Source organism: Capricornis sumatraensis, chromosome 12, assembly GCF_032405125.1.
Source record: "Capricornis sumatraensis isolate serow.1 chromosome 12, serow.2, whole genome shotgun sequence".
Classification (NCBI taxonomy): Eukaryota; Metazoa; Chordata; class Mammalia; order Artiodactyla; family Bovidae; genus Capricornis; species Capricornis sumatraensis.
The window spans coordinates 87018817-87033331 of record NC_091080.1 but is presented as its reverse complement, the minus strand read 5'-3'; the positions used below and the strand labels follow the sequence as shown (position 1 = coordinate 87033331).

The window sequence follows — 14515 nt, the reverse complement described above, 5'->3', positions numbered from 1 at the left end:
TCACACGCATGGATTACATGAGTTAGGGTCGCTGTACTTGGTTGAAACAGCATGCCATATGCAACAGAGGGGAAAGAGTGCTGGGTTCTAAATTCTGTTGGCTACAGAAGTCTTAGAACAGCATCTTCTAAGTGTTTAGGCTTCTCGTAAATATCACTTATCACATATTTCTGTAGTCGTGAACTTCCGTACATGCACAGAAATGCAACGCTTACTCTGCATGTGCCAGCAAGCGGTTTTAGTATTCTACCGTATTAACTCATCTATACTCAGAATAATTCTGTGAGTAAGCGACCACCAATCGCCCCCCATTTTCCACAGGAGGAAACTGAGGCACAAAGACATCAGGCGAACTGTTCAAGGCCCCAGTCAGGAAGTGCCAGGGCCGGGACTCAGCTCCGCAGTTGGTTCTGCACCTGCTGCTCTCATTCCCGAGGCCCCCTGCTTTCCAGGGAGGCGTCTCTGGTTTTGGATGTATTCCAAGTGCCCAGAATAATGCCTGGCACGGAACACTCAATAAACCGTTGCTGAATGAAATGCAGTAACAGCCGACACTCTGGGGAACAGCGTGCACTTCAGAAAGCTTGCTTGTTTGAGGCACCCTGTCCAACTTGTGTGCGAATGAGGACTACTGTGCTGCAATGACGACCAGGAGGCACTCAAAGATGGGATGGACAAGCTATCGAGTGGCGAGGGGGATTCTGAGGATGCAGAGTGAGACGTGCCCCATATGAAATCCACAGGGACCATCAAGTCAACAGTGATCAGTACAAAAGACAACTAACACGAGAAGGGAAAAAAACCGCCAAACAACGCAGTAACCTGCTACAACCTGAGCTACCCACCTTCATACACTTGCAGTGCAGATGAAATTATGCCTAAAAGATGCCTAAGAGTTTATCAGCAAAGCGTTTCAAAGTTTTAAAAGAGCCCACTCTCACTCTTTTCATGGAGACGTTTCTGGGGACCTGACGTGCTTGGTCACTCTGGACTAGAGAACAGAAGGACCGATGGGCTTGGGGCAACTATGCAGCTTTTTACTGAATGGGGTCCACTCACTCCCCAACCTTGTAGATGCCGCGCAGCATCTGGAACGTCTCAGGAGTATTTCACCTGTGCTCACAGTAACTCCAGGAGTCAGGCACAGGCACTGTGCCCACTCTGTGAAGAAGTGGGGCCGTGGAACAAGAAGGGGCAGGCACGGCGAGGTCTGGACATCTGGTTGCCCGTGGCATCCTGACCGACTGTGCCCGCTGCCCCGAGAAGGGCTGGAGGATGCAGAGGGTGGAGGCCAGGCTGGGGGGAGGGTGTGCTGGACAAGCCAGGCCTGGATTAGGTCACCTGTAAGACACCCTGCTATTTCCACATTATCTGATCCAACAGCCCAGATTCCATATATCTGGAATATTCTTTTCCTCCCCTCTTCCAAGAACTGACCTGTTCAGATTAAATACCTATCATTCCATGGGGTTTATTCCTTCTCGAAAAAAAATAAGTCAGTTCTTCTTCCCATAAGCCTTCACAATTTAAAATACTTCTAACTCTCAGTCACATTCTATCTCACCATTTCATGTTCTGTATTAGACAGTACATTTTCTAGCAGTAGAGACTGTCTGGTTCACTTTTTTTTTTTTTACATTCCTCTCAAGGGTGTCCCATGCAGTGTTTGCTCAATAAACATCTCTGAATCAAATTTAGTTAGGGACTCATAAAGGTGGTAATAGATACATTTGAGGAAGCAACTTCAATTAGACACTTTAGTAGCCAGAGTAAATTGCAGTTTAAATGTAATTAAAACTTAGTATTAGATCACCAAAAAAATTAGAATTTTTAAGATTACAAAATGGCTGTCTTACAATCATTGACACAAGTGACTTAAGTGAAAAAGCAGTTTTGCATGGAAATGAGAAATTAATGCTCCTAGGAATCCCTTGTAGATAACTGGTGGCTACACTGTCCACTATCATTATTATTTTTTTAACACCAAAAACATTTTGTATTGGGATATAAGTCAATTCCACTATAATTATTAACAAGAACATAGCAACGTTTCAACAAGACTCCATGGAAGGATGCTGACAATGGCCAACCAGCTATTTTGCAAATATTTTATTCTGTTTGAAAACTGCTGCTTGTAAGATTCATAAGACCTATATCAGCAGTATGAATGATGTAATGCCAAGGGTTCTAGTATTTACCATCAAGCATTTTGTATTAAAAAAAAAAAAAACAAAACTGACTGCAGCAGGCGGAATCTTTAGAGGAAATGACCGTCCTTTCAGGCAGTCTGCACAGTTTCCGTTTATTAGTTATAGCAACTCTAAGAGAAGGTGGGACTGTCTACCCTTGTCAGTTAAGGACCCTGGGGTTGGAAACGAACCCAGGCAACAGAGGAAGTGATCCTGGACGATCCATCAGGAGATGAAGGCACGAGGTCACGAAGGGTGGACAGTCACAGCAGCACGTGGGAACACTTTCACGTGGAGGGAAACTAATAAATGCACAAATCTGGCTTCACTTGTTTTACATATCACACCAGGGTTTATTAAGGTTAAACTATAATCCCCCTTCTCAAGTATTACTGTCAACCCAGTTTCATAAAACTGAGGTTGCAAGATAATAGTTTTAAGCTAATTTTCTTATCACTTTATTAAGCGTTACAAGCTAAATTTGGAGTGTGTCATGCTATTATTGGTCAATAAATAGTTGAAAAATTAGTTTTATAGGCTGCTATGTGCTTCTCCATATATCCAGTTCACACAAACCCCCAAATGGTTGGACTGTGTGATCAGTCATTCTCATCTCTCCACAACAGCACCTGATGGTGGAGAAAGCCAATGACTTTGCTTTTTCTTAAATGACCAGAGAAATCTACCACCAAACATTTAAGGAGGGCGTATCCCCAACCTGATAACTCCAACGATAAGGATATAGACAAATACCAGAAAAGGAGGATATTTTCAATAACCAAAAAAAGTAACTAAGAAATGAGATGCAAGAAAGAGTATTTACTGGTTAGGTACTTTTTTATAATAGCTGCATCAGGCCTGGGGTCAGTCTTCATCGCAATATAAACTGCTAGGGCTGTTTGATCTATATGAGAAATTACAGCATTTGCAGCGTCAACAATTTCATTCAGTCTTTTCATTCGTTCCTGAGGAGGAAAGAAAAGAAGAAATAAGAAAAAGGAAGTACCTACAAGCAGCCGGACTGGGAGGAGTGATGATTGCCAATGGGGCAGGGGCAGGCGGGCTGTGCAGGCCAGGGGCCGGGTGCCACCTCCCGGTGTGACCTTCATGACCACCAGCATCTCTAGAGAACCTGAGTGCAGACGGGAAAATACCTGCCCCTACACTCCCTGCTGGCACTGAACAGTAAGACTAAGCGAGAGACCAAGTTCATAGAGACATAAACTGTTTTTTCCAAGGCAACCCTTTTCCCGGGTATCTTATCAAGACTTTAGAAATGTGATTGGCTATGTTACCTAGTTGCACACCACACACAAACAGGAGTAAGAAAAGCACTAGCTGATGAGACAAATTCTTGGTTGACTTACTACTGAAATCTCAAAAATGAGAGAAAGCAGGACTAGAAACCAGAGTCTCACTTTATTTATTCCTGGGGCAGTGTGGTGGCCCCAGGAATCTGCTCCCATTGGTACCTTCTGGCTCACGCTCAGCCCTTCAGGACTCTGAGCTGATCAGGGCTATAAGCACCGTCTACAGCCATGGCTCCCAGTGGGAGCCGGTCCAGTCGAGACAGCTGGGAGCTAGGACAATCGTTAAACACAGAGGAGGAGCACTCTGCTTCTGCTGCAGCTGCTCAGGCTTCCGGGAGGCCAGGACCACTGCCTCCTGCTTCCAGCTGTTTTCAGGCCAAGGTCAACAGAGCAATCCTTAGGGTTTCCTATCTCCTTTTCCTCCCGTTGACCGAACCAGACCAGCCAAGAATATTCATTCAACCAAATGATATAGTAATGGCCAAGTCCAGAGCTTTATGAAAATAGCTCAACAGAACATTCAAGGTGAGGACACGTTTTCAGTCACCAGGAACAGATGATCAGGACTGGACCTTTATTTCAAACACAAACATTATCTAATACTGCAAGCAAAGTAATACACTCAGAGTAAAAAAATGAGCGTGCCCAACCTTTTCAGCATCCAACTGATGAAGTCGTGCAACGTACAAAGGAAGATAATTAGGGTATGTTTCCTTCAATTCATTATAAATGTCACTAGAATCCAGCCTATGGAAATAAGAAAGAAAGAAACAGTCATTATTTAGTTCTTTTAGAAAGAAAAAGATCTGTCACTCCTATTTAATACTGTTTTGAAGCTCCAGTCAATAACTAACGCATCGATCTGAAATATAATTATTCACGAAGATTTGCAGGAAGTATAAATCCATGTATCTAGAAAACCGAAAGAATAAAACTGAAAATTATTTTAATTATGAGTTCAGTAAGATGGCTGGATAAAAATAAGCATCAACAGCTCTCCTACATACCAGCTACAACTCAATTTATTAAAAGGAAGGGAAAAAAAAATCAAAAAGAGTTAAGATGAAAAGATTTAGAAAGGTCTAAGATCTACAAAGCAGGAAAATTTACACTTTCTTGAAAAATCTGAAGTCTTGAATGAGTAAAGAGACAATGTTGCATGCTCCCGGCTGGGGAAGCTGAGTAAACTATACTCTTGCTGATTATATGGTGGGAGGAACAGCAGCTGAGGTCAGGGTTTGCCACACTGGGTGTGACGTCACTGCTTCCAAGCGTGGGCAGGGCCTCGGGGTCTCAGTGGTGCCCGGCTGGGCAGACCGTCCGCTTCAAGGGCAGGGGCTGAGCAGGAGAGAGCCCCCGCCTCTCCACCAAATTCACCCCGGACTTGGCCTCAGCAACTGCTGTTCCTCTATCGGTTGCATGTCCCTGGGATCATTTCCAGATGCTGGAAATGGTGGTTTTAAATTTGCTCGTAACCAAATAGTAACTGGAAAACAGGGATCCGCCCACCTGCTACGTGTATAAACACAGAGACAAATAACAACGGGACACTGATTATCTCTGGAGAGTGCACAAACAGTGACAGGTTTTCTTTGCACCTTCCAATAAAGTTCCCTTCCAAGAGCAAATGAGGATAGGATTAAAATAAAAACTCTCATTACAAAAGGAAATTAAAAAATAAATGGAATTACAGTAAAAACTTAATCCTATTCACTGTTGACATTTCTGAATACAGTCTTTGCATATATACATATATACATAAGGGCTGTTGCAGCTGGGAAAAGAAAAGTAAACACTTGGAGGATTCAAAGCCATTTAGAACTTACTTTGTCATCCACTGAATTTTAAGATCTCGTAATGCTTCGGTAAACTCTTCTTTTAAATCTTTCTCTTTTTCCGAGTCTTTTTCCTTATCCTTGCTGCCGTTCTTAGTCTTTGTTGGTGGAGATATCAGGTAGTAATGAACAGGGATTACATCCTGTGGAGAGAGTCCTAAATTAACGTGTGTAACTCTTTTGCTTACTTAGAAATCTTCACTAGGTGAATAGCACATTAAGATGGGCTGCACCTGAGCAGTACTACATTGCACTTCGGATTCTAAGGGCCACAATGCATCTCAAGTTCCAATCTGTGATCAAAGTCATTTTCTCCCAAACTTTAGAGAGACGATGCTTCTACTATCTCCTTTAAAACAAAGGAAATAAGGACAAATCTTTCCCCATGTACGTGTATTTGGTATTCTTGGTTTTCCGTGAAAGACTAAATACAAAAAAAGTACTGAGTGACCACATTTCTGAGGAGGGAAATAAATTAGAATTGAAAAAAGGAAAGATCCTCTTTTCTAAGTAAATTTAAAGAGAAATTTCTTTTTTTATTCGATCCTTAGAACTTACTGAGACCCCATGACGTGCAAGGTAATTGCTCTAAAACAAAGCAGACAAGGGCCTTTTAGCGCTGCAGGAAGACAGCCAACAAACGGGTAAGTAAATAAACAACTTGAGTAACGACACAGAGTATCAAGAGAACAGACCGGGGTGAGGGCACAGTGTGACAGGTGGGTAAGGGGGGCTGGTGGGGAACCCGTGGAGACAAAGTTGTTAACAGAGACAATCTAAGGAGCTGAGGTCTGAGCTCATGGAGCCTCAGTGGCCTAAATGAGAGAACTGCAATGAACCTAAAGAACCGAAGCGAGGCGGGGAAGGAGCACCGGCAGGGACAAGACGAGCCTGGGCAGAAACTTCAGCGGGGGGCGGCAAGCGCAGGGCGAGCTGCTGAGACTCGGGTACACAGGGAGGAAGCCGAGCTGACAGGACGCGGTGAGAGGACGGGGGTTATTCCGAGCGCAAGGTAGTGGCGTAATCAAAGATCTGTGCTCTTGGCTAATGCTGGATCCTGGATGGATGAACCATTCTGGTTGGCGCTTAAGAACTCTCTGATACGATATTTGGAGACTGGATGACCGAGGGCAAAAGTGGAGAGAGAGCGGAACAAGTCGGCAAGAAGCCTGGGTCTCCTGACATGGCTTGGAAAAGAAGAATGGCTGAGAGAAGAAATGAACGGACCGGGGATGCCCCGTGAGTGCAGGGCCAATGGTGTCTGCTGGGGTGCTTAAGACGAGGGGCTGGACGAGACCAGCAGGGGTGGAGAGAGGGAAGAGGGTCAGCCCTGGCGTGGGCCACAGCGCTCCATCGCGGGGGGACAGTCTGAGGCCACGGAAGCCCCTGGGCAAAGCTGGTGTGAGACCGAGAGGGGCTGGCTGGGGACAGCTGAGAGGTGGCATCAGACGGGAGAGGGAACTGTCAACCTGGCTGCACAGTGGCCATGGGCACTGACCGGCGAAGGGCTGCAGGGGAGGTGGGCAGGGGGTGGTGCCAGAGTCCAGCTCCAGCAGCCAGGGAATCAGCCTGAAGGGATGAGCGGTGCCGGTGGAGAATGATGCAGCCTCTGACTCAAGGTGCAGGCCTGCATGTTTATTTCAGGCATCAGTCTTCTTTTATACTTTGACAAAAGCATGAGGTCAGAGGTTTCACATCTTCAGCTCCCCCTCACCCAGATTAACTGTCTCCATAAATCATTGCTGCCCTTCAACCAGAGTTACACTGTAACCCATGCTTCTGTCTGGGCTGTGTTCCACATCCCTCAGCTTATTCCTTATCTTTCTAAACCCTGCTTGCCCCTAGTATCCTAAGCTCACTATTTCCTAAAAAGGCATCTAGCTATTCTTAATTATTCCTAAACCCTAGGCTCAGCAAACTTCCTTTGCCATAAACATTCCCCTCACAAACAGGTCTCAGATAACAATCCTTCCCATGGCCTCAAGCTGTGGCCTACGTGCTCATCCTGGAACATTCTTTGTAAAGATCCTTGAACAAATGTCAATGGTTACTTTATAGATTATTTTCTAGGCACAACAGCAGAAGGCTTTGTGCTTTCTCATGCTTTTCTCAAAAACAATTAAGCACCTTAACATTCTTTCCAGCCAACTCAACTGAAGAAAGGAAAGAACAAGTCAGAATCACAAGACCTAACTCCTTCATCCCAGGACCTTGCCTGCAGGATGAGAGGGGGTTGGGGCCGTGCCTCCATTTTGTCAGTAATGCCTAAGGTGGCTCCGGACAGGGTTGGGCAGTAAAGGCCCAGTGAGAGGGAGTCGAGGAGAGAAGGGGAAGTAAACAGGTAGAGATGGTTCTGAGAAGTTCTGCTTTGACGAGAGCTCGTGTAACTACCTCGATCTGCGTCTATTTCATCAGCGTGTACACCTACACTGGAGAAAAGTTAATGCGGTATCTGGGCAATGACATCCCATGTTACACTTGCTAGGTCTGTTTCTGACCCAATAACTAGGTGGCCCTAATTACATCATTATTAAGACAACTTCTAAAATTCTATCTTCGGGTTTATAGTGAAAGTGGTGCTTAGCTAAAATCTTGTGTGTGTTTTCATTAACGGAGGTGCTACAATTGGAACAAATGGCACTGCTGACATTTTTAAGGCCCCAATCACATAATTTCAGGAAAAAACTGCACAGGTTGAGCCACGCAACAGTACTGGCTTCCTCTTTCCTAAAACAGGATTTTGAGGTGTGAATGCTACATAAAATATGTCCATTCTGACAGCTTCCACAATTAAACTTTGTCTGGGGGTGCTGTAATAGGAAGTGTGGGAGCTACTGTGTAGTAGTGCTAATAAAATAATAACTGCTGTTTCAGGAGGACTCACTTAAAGCGCAGAAACCCACGGATGGGGAGGAACCAGAGAAATCCACTCTTGGCCATTTTGGCACCACACAACCTCTGAAGTCAGGGGGCCAGAGCCCGTGGGCAAAGGGCTCCAGAGACATGTGAGCCCAGGGAGAGGAAAGGGTCCCTGCCACCACCCTGCTCGCCCCTCCAGGTTCACTGTCCTGGGTGGGAGCTGGCCTGTGCTGGAGCCAAGTCAAAAGTGCTGGGACCCTGGAGTCGATGATTCATCACAAAGTTCTTACAGGGACAGATACTTTGTGTCATCTGTTTAGCAGAGGCCGCACACCTAACACTTCGAGGTGAAAGTGACTCCAACCTCTACTCTGTTACCAGAGCCCGACTCCCTTGGAGTCACGCTCCTGTGTGGTGTTGGACTTGCTCGGGGCGGGGGGCAACCAGCACTCCCTCTGACCTAATTTCCGTCCCCCTGGGGACCCTGCCTCCTCGCCCAAGCAGGGAGAAGGACAAACTCAGGAGGGGAAGCCTGTCTGTTGTGAGGCAATGCCTCCTCTGAGGCTCATAGGTAAGGCATTGGCTAAGATGTTTTAGTAAAGAGAGAAAACAGTTGAATAAAATAAACAATCCATTAAACTGAACTGGTGATTAACAATGAACTCTAACAAAGATCTATATACAGATAGAGAGAAACCATATATAATAGCAACTGTAAACTACACTGAAAATGCAAGAGACGGGGCAAGTTGATGATGAAGGATCTTGATTATGTGATCAGCATTATATACATTAAATATATAACAAATTACTAATTATAAATGTTAATATTGTCCCCAAACAAAAGTTCAAGACAAGCACTACTTTTTATTATTAAAAATTATGGACATGGCAGTTTTAATCCCCAACCAAAAAAAAGAAGTCATTTTTTATTTTATCATGGTCATCTGTTCTTTTACATATTTTCACAACTCGACTTCTAAAGGGCTTAGTATAGGGTCAATTTAACAGAAATGATTTTATACCATTAAATCAAAAGAAATCTTGATAATGACTTAAAAAGACAGTCAAATAAGACTATTCAGAGCAGAAATGCTATAAGTTCTCTACAGCAGACACTTAATAGTAAGCGTGTTTTTAAAGAAAAAAATCACTCCAGCTATTCACAAGGAATTTCAGTAGTCTTTGAATTGATCGACAGTTAGAAAAATCAAACCTATCTGCCAAACCAGTAACTATTCTTTGGAAAATAAAACACACCAGCATTTAAATTCTGGTTCAAAACATAATACCTTTATCTCTTAAATTATTTAAAAAAAATATAAACTCAAAATTTTAATATCTTCACACAAAGTAAAATAGCTATTTTAAAAATTAATATCATATTAGAGTGCTATTTATGATGTTAACTATATTCTTTCACATTACAATGAACTTACAAATGGGAAGCATACATTTTAAAATCAAAAGTCACTGAGACCCAGAGGACAAATCTATTGAAGATCACGTACAAAAAGTTGGTATTTTGTTCAGGTGATAAATTATACATATATAAAAATTTATAATGTATAATTATATAATTAAAATATAAATTATACATTTATATAAAATATACAAATTAAAATATATAATATAAAATTATAACCTATATAAATTTATAATAAATACATAATTATGCAATGTATATAATTTTATCATCATAATGCAATTAGAAAACTATAAAAATGATCCTTTCTAAAGTAAGAGTGTCCCACGCACTTGCACTGAAGACGGGAGAAACGGAGGCGGTGACTCCAACTATCCGCTCTAGAAGCTTCCTAACCACAGGAATAAGGCTTCTATTCATATGACAGTTTCTTATTTCAAGTAGTCTAATACTAACAAAATTCCTCAAAACTCCCAAAAGACCAACCAGACTACACAACAGGAAGGAAACATCCGCCCTGCCTTTGAGACGTGCGCCGTCTTTTGAGCAGGCCAGAGTGCCTGCCCTCGTTCTCCAAAGCAGTGGCTTTCAGGCTGTTCTCAAAATGAATCAAAGATCAGCTACACACAAAATGAAATTACAGTTTTGTGAGTCTGATGAACTGACATTTTGTTTCATTCTGTTTTTGTTTTAATGCTGGTTAAGTTCCACTGGATGAATCTGCATGGCCTTCAAATGGGTCAAGATGCTCAGCTGAGGAATGTGGTCTTCAGAGAAGACAATGTTCCTTTATCCCCCAGTGGTGCATTTTGTTTGAACAAAGTCTTTACCGTTACGTAGTGATACAGAATTTCAGAAGTTATTTTAGTAAAGACAGTTGATCTTTTATAAAATGGTGATCCCCATTTTCAGATCACTATGAATTTTCTAGATCACTAGAAACAGCGTTATCTTTTGTTTCTATCTCAAAACACTAACTCTCACCCTGCAGTACTTACTGCATGAGCCATACATCTCTACAACAAAGCATGATGTCAGCAGGTCCTCACCAAAGAGCTTACCGAACATGTAACCTCTTCTCTAAAGTAGACTTGAAGAAGAGTTTTTCAAGTTAAATTTTGCTCCAGCAGCCAGTCAGAGACTGTCTTAAAAAGCAGCAGGGGAGCGGATCAGACAACTTACTAGTTAGGGTCTTAAGCTCTGCTTGTGCTCAGTGTAAGTTTTAATTTGGGGCCATCAGTTCTTAACTCCTGTTCCTGCTATGTCCACTGCTCTTTTTGTCTCTGCCTTTCTAGAACTAAGAAGACGCAAGGGCAGGAAATAAACTTCACTCTAAATATTTTAATATTTTATTAATCAAATCATCCCACTTAAGAAATGTCTTTAGACTTTAAAAATAACTTTGTCATATATAGCTAAAAGAAAAAAAACAACACATTCCTCTCTATATATGATTTTAGAAATTCAAAAGTTCAAGCATTATTCCTTGGTCATACGTAGAGTACGAAATGAATAGTATTAGAATTTTCTCTATACACAAATAAACCAGGGGTCTTCAAGAAATTTATGGCAGGAAAAAAAATTTCAGAGAGCAGTATGTCAACACTGATAAGCTAAAAGCATTGTACTGCAGAACTTAAAGAAAGGAAACTAAGGGAGAGATTTTTTTAAAAAAGATAATAGTGACAGAAAAAGAAGTTTAACTAATATGCAAATGAGGCTTTAAGACATCTTTTTAAAGAACTGACAATCAGTACCTTTTTAAATTTTCCTTGTCGTTTTGCTGCAGACTGCCCCTGGGAGTTAGAAGGACATTCTGTAAGAAAACATGCAAAATCTACGCAGGATGGTGATACCATCTCTGTCTAATCCTCTTCCAGCTTCCGCTCTACCTGGATGTGCCACGCAACTTAGAAGGGTCACCAAAATGGCAGGCTTTTAAAGAAAGCAATCCCACCACTTGAATTGTTTTTTGGGGGGGGATAAAAGTGCACTTAAATATGTTATTCCTAAGGGTCAATGTATTTCAACGATTTCTAGAGCAAAATCCCATCAGTTGTCAGAACAGGTTTGAAGACGTTAAAAGTTAGCTGACGGTTCAGAGCCGGATTTTCAAGGACATCACAGCAAGCACACACGTCCAGGTGCTAGAACAGCATCATTTGAGGTGACTGGGAGCGTCAGGGAGGAGCCACACGGACCACAGTTACCTTCACCACTGCCCAAAGCGTAAGAAACGCAGCCCCAGGCTGAGGTCAGATGAAATAAACCATGTGCTGCAAATGACAATTAACTCTATGGCTTTAGGTTCCCTCAAGAAAATCTATCCTGGTAGGTAATAACTATAGTCAATCCCATCTGTTTATAATTTAATTTCACTATGGCCTCTTAAAGAATACAGCCAGCAAGCAGAGCTCTGAGTGGCTAAAAGCGAACTTCCATGATCACAATACTCTTCTTCCTTACTCATCACAGGCAGTGGATGCTTCAGAAGAGTTATCTGAATGAGAAGCCTCGCTGGTGAAGCCCCAGAGCAGAGGCAGCAACATTTCCCTTACCAGAAAATGAAATCTACCTAAAAAAGACTACTAGGACTTCTCAAAACCAGTGCATCTATGAATTCCAGCAACTACTGATTCACTTCACATTAAACTGAAATGTTTGTAACTTATACTAAAGTACACATAAGTAAATAGTACGAACTGAAATAAGACTCAAGAAATGTTAGGGAAAACGACTTCTAAGGACAAAAGTCATAACTGATGACACTTCTCTGTCAGCAAATAAGCCATCTTTGGTTCAACAGTGGTTAAGAAATGAATGAACGTACTTGTTAAGATGTTTGAGATCTATTCATTTTTATAACAGCACTCATAAATTCCAGAATTAAGTGGTAGATTTACTTTGTAAGAACTAAAGCTAAAGAGAAATATAAAATTGTAAGAACGACAACTTTTATTGGAGTGGAGATGAAATGAGTTTATGAAAAAGGGAGATATACCTATATAAACACTGTTCTCACAATAAATCTCTAATGAAAACAGATGAAAACCAAAACAGATACCATCAAATCCAACATTTACCTCTAAAACATAACAACCAGATATGTTTTTAACAAGAGGCACAATTTTGAAACTACAACACCAAAAGAAGTATCTTGCACAAAATTACACAAAATTCCAATAAGAGAAAGATCTGTACAAGTAAAAATTATTGCTTATTAGCAAGAATCGTTCTGACTGGTTTTTAGGAGTCACCCAAGAAGATCTGATTTTTTTCTGTGTATCCACAATATTACATTCTTAAAACTCGATAAATTCTCTAATTTTAAACATCCCATTCACTTAAGACAAGTTTGATCTGGATCTATGTATTTCACAGGAAGTTCAAGTACAGTAACCAAGCTAAGACAGGACAGGTTCAAGGCCTAAGAACTTAGACTTTGGAAAAAGAGAATACTAAATATATAAAAATACAACGAAACATTAATTTACCTTTACTATTAACTTGGGAAAAAAACTATTAAATTTCACTTTCCAGAGAGATCTTCTCTTTTACTGCAATGTGGAATTAATTTCCATTTTTAAAGAAAAGGAAACTTTAGAACAGGCAATTTCAATGTAAAAAGAAAAAAAACAAAAAACAAAAAGAAACTACTTACAGCTTTCTTTCCAAGTTCAGTCTTTGACAACGTTAAGGATCCTGCGAGGTAGCACCCAGGTCCGGCCCCTTTAGGTATTCTAATCAGAAGATTCAAAAGAGGAGAAAAGGAACAAAAGAGAAAGTTTCACAAGGATAATTAGGGGGGAAAACATCACAACAACTGCATTCTGAAACGATTCCCTTAGCTAAGATTTCAAAAGCCAAAGGGAGAAATAACTTAGTCTATAAAGGTCAGTGATAACACAGTATAAGTGTAGCCTCATGCAATAAACTAGCGCTTAAAAGACCACAGAAAATAAGACAGACACTGAAAGAAGTCCTGTTACCACTTACTTGTCATCAGGTAGGGAAGTGACAAAGAACGGCTGGTTGTATTTGGGGGGTAACGTCAAGTTACTTGATTTCTTCTTTCCTAGAAGTGCAAGGCTATGATTCTCATGAATATCTAAGCTCAAGGTATTAGACAACCTATGAGAAACAATGAATGGAAGATCTTTCAGACGTTCCAGATCACTGATTTGCTCGTGACGGATCTGCAGTCGAATTGTGTAATCTCCTTTCTCCAGCTTCAAGGAATACTGAAAAAAAGAAGCATTTGGGAAAAGTGAAGTTGAGCCACATGAGCGAAAGTCACAACCTAAGGGGAGAGACAGTAGGAATGCCCCCTTACACAGCGCTCAGTGTGTGACGTACAGGGCAAGTTACGATGCATACATTTACACATGCACAACATCCCAGCTGAGCAGGTGAGCAAGGGTGAGGGTCAGAGTCGTCACGTGACCTGTCCAAGGTCACGTGCAGAGTAGAGAATCGAGGAGCTGAAGGCGGCTCTGGCTGTGGAGCCCTGGACCTCCCACAACAACAGGCTACTCCTACGCTCTCAGCTGACTGTCTCCACTCACAAAGGCAATGACCTCCCTGTTCGTGGGTCTTCACAGGCACGTATAAAACACAAGAACGAGCAAAACTGAGGTGCTGTGTAATATCTAAGACAGACATACACGTGTGTTATACACACAGCTGGTAACCTTTAGATTACATCCAACACACCACCTGGCTTACTGCAGACAGCAGAGACGGGAGCCCGTGGACATGAAGGAATATGAATCTACTCAGTACTATGCTCCATCCAATCAAGCTGCTCAGGAGGATGGAACACTGTCCCCTCTGTAGCAACAGGTTCTTCTGAGACTAAAGCAACCACAGGAACGGCTGCAATAATAACCCATCTGC

The 14515-nt window shown here is 41.9% G+C and overlaps 1 protein-coding gene across 3 annotated transcripts in view; it reads right to left on the bottom strand.

Moving 5' to 3' along the window:
• Window positions 1–14515, bottom strand: part of TPP2 (tripeptidyl peptidase 2) — a 58844-nt gene that overhangs the window by 5458 nt on the left and 38871 nt on the right. The window contains exons 22-27 of one of the 3 annotated variants that reach the window (XM_068984242.1): window positions 13616–13860; window positions 13281–13359; window positions 11377–11415; window positions 5326–5477; window positions 4150–4246; window positions 3024–3154 (exon numbers count right to left, since the gene is read on the bottom strand). In XM_068984242.1, the coding sequence (XP_068840343.1) occupies window positions 3024–3154; window positions 4150–4246; window positions 5326–5477; window positions 11377–11415; window positions 13281–13359; window positions 13616–13860 (743 nt within the window). Of the gene's footprint in view, window positions 1–3012; window positions 3155–4149; window positions 4247–5325; window positions 5478–11376; window positions 11416–13280; window positions 13360–13615; window positions 13861–14515 lie in introns of all 3 variants that reach the window. The other 2 variants (XM_068984243.1, XM_068984244.1) reach the window with 2 other exon arrangements.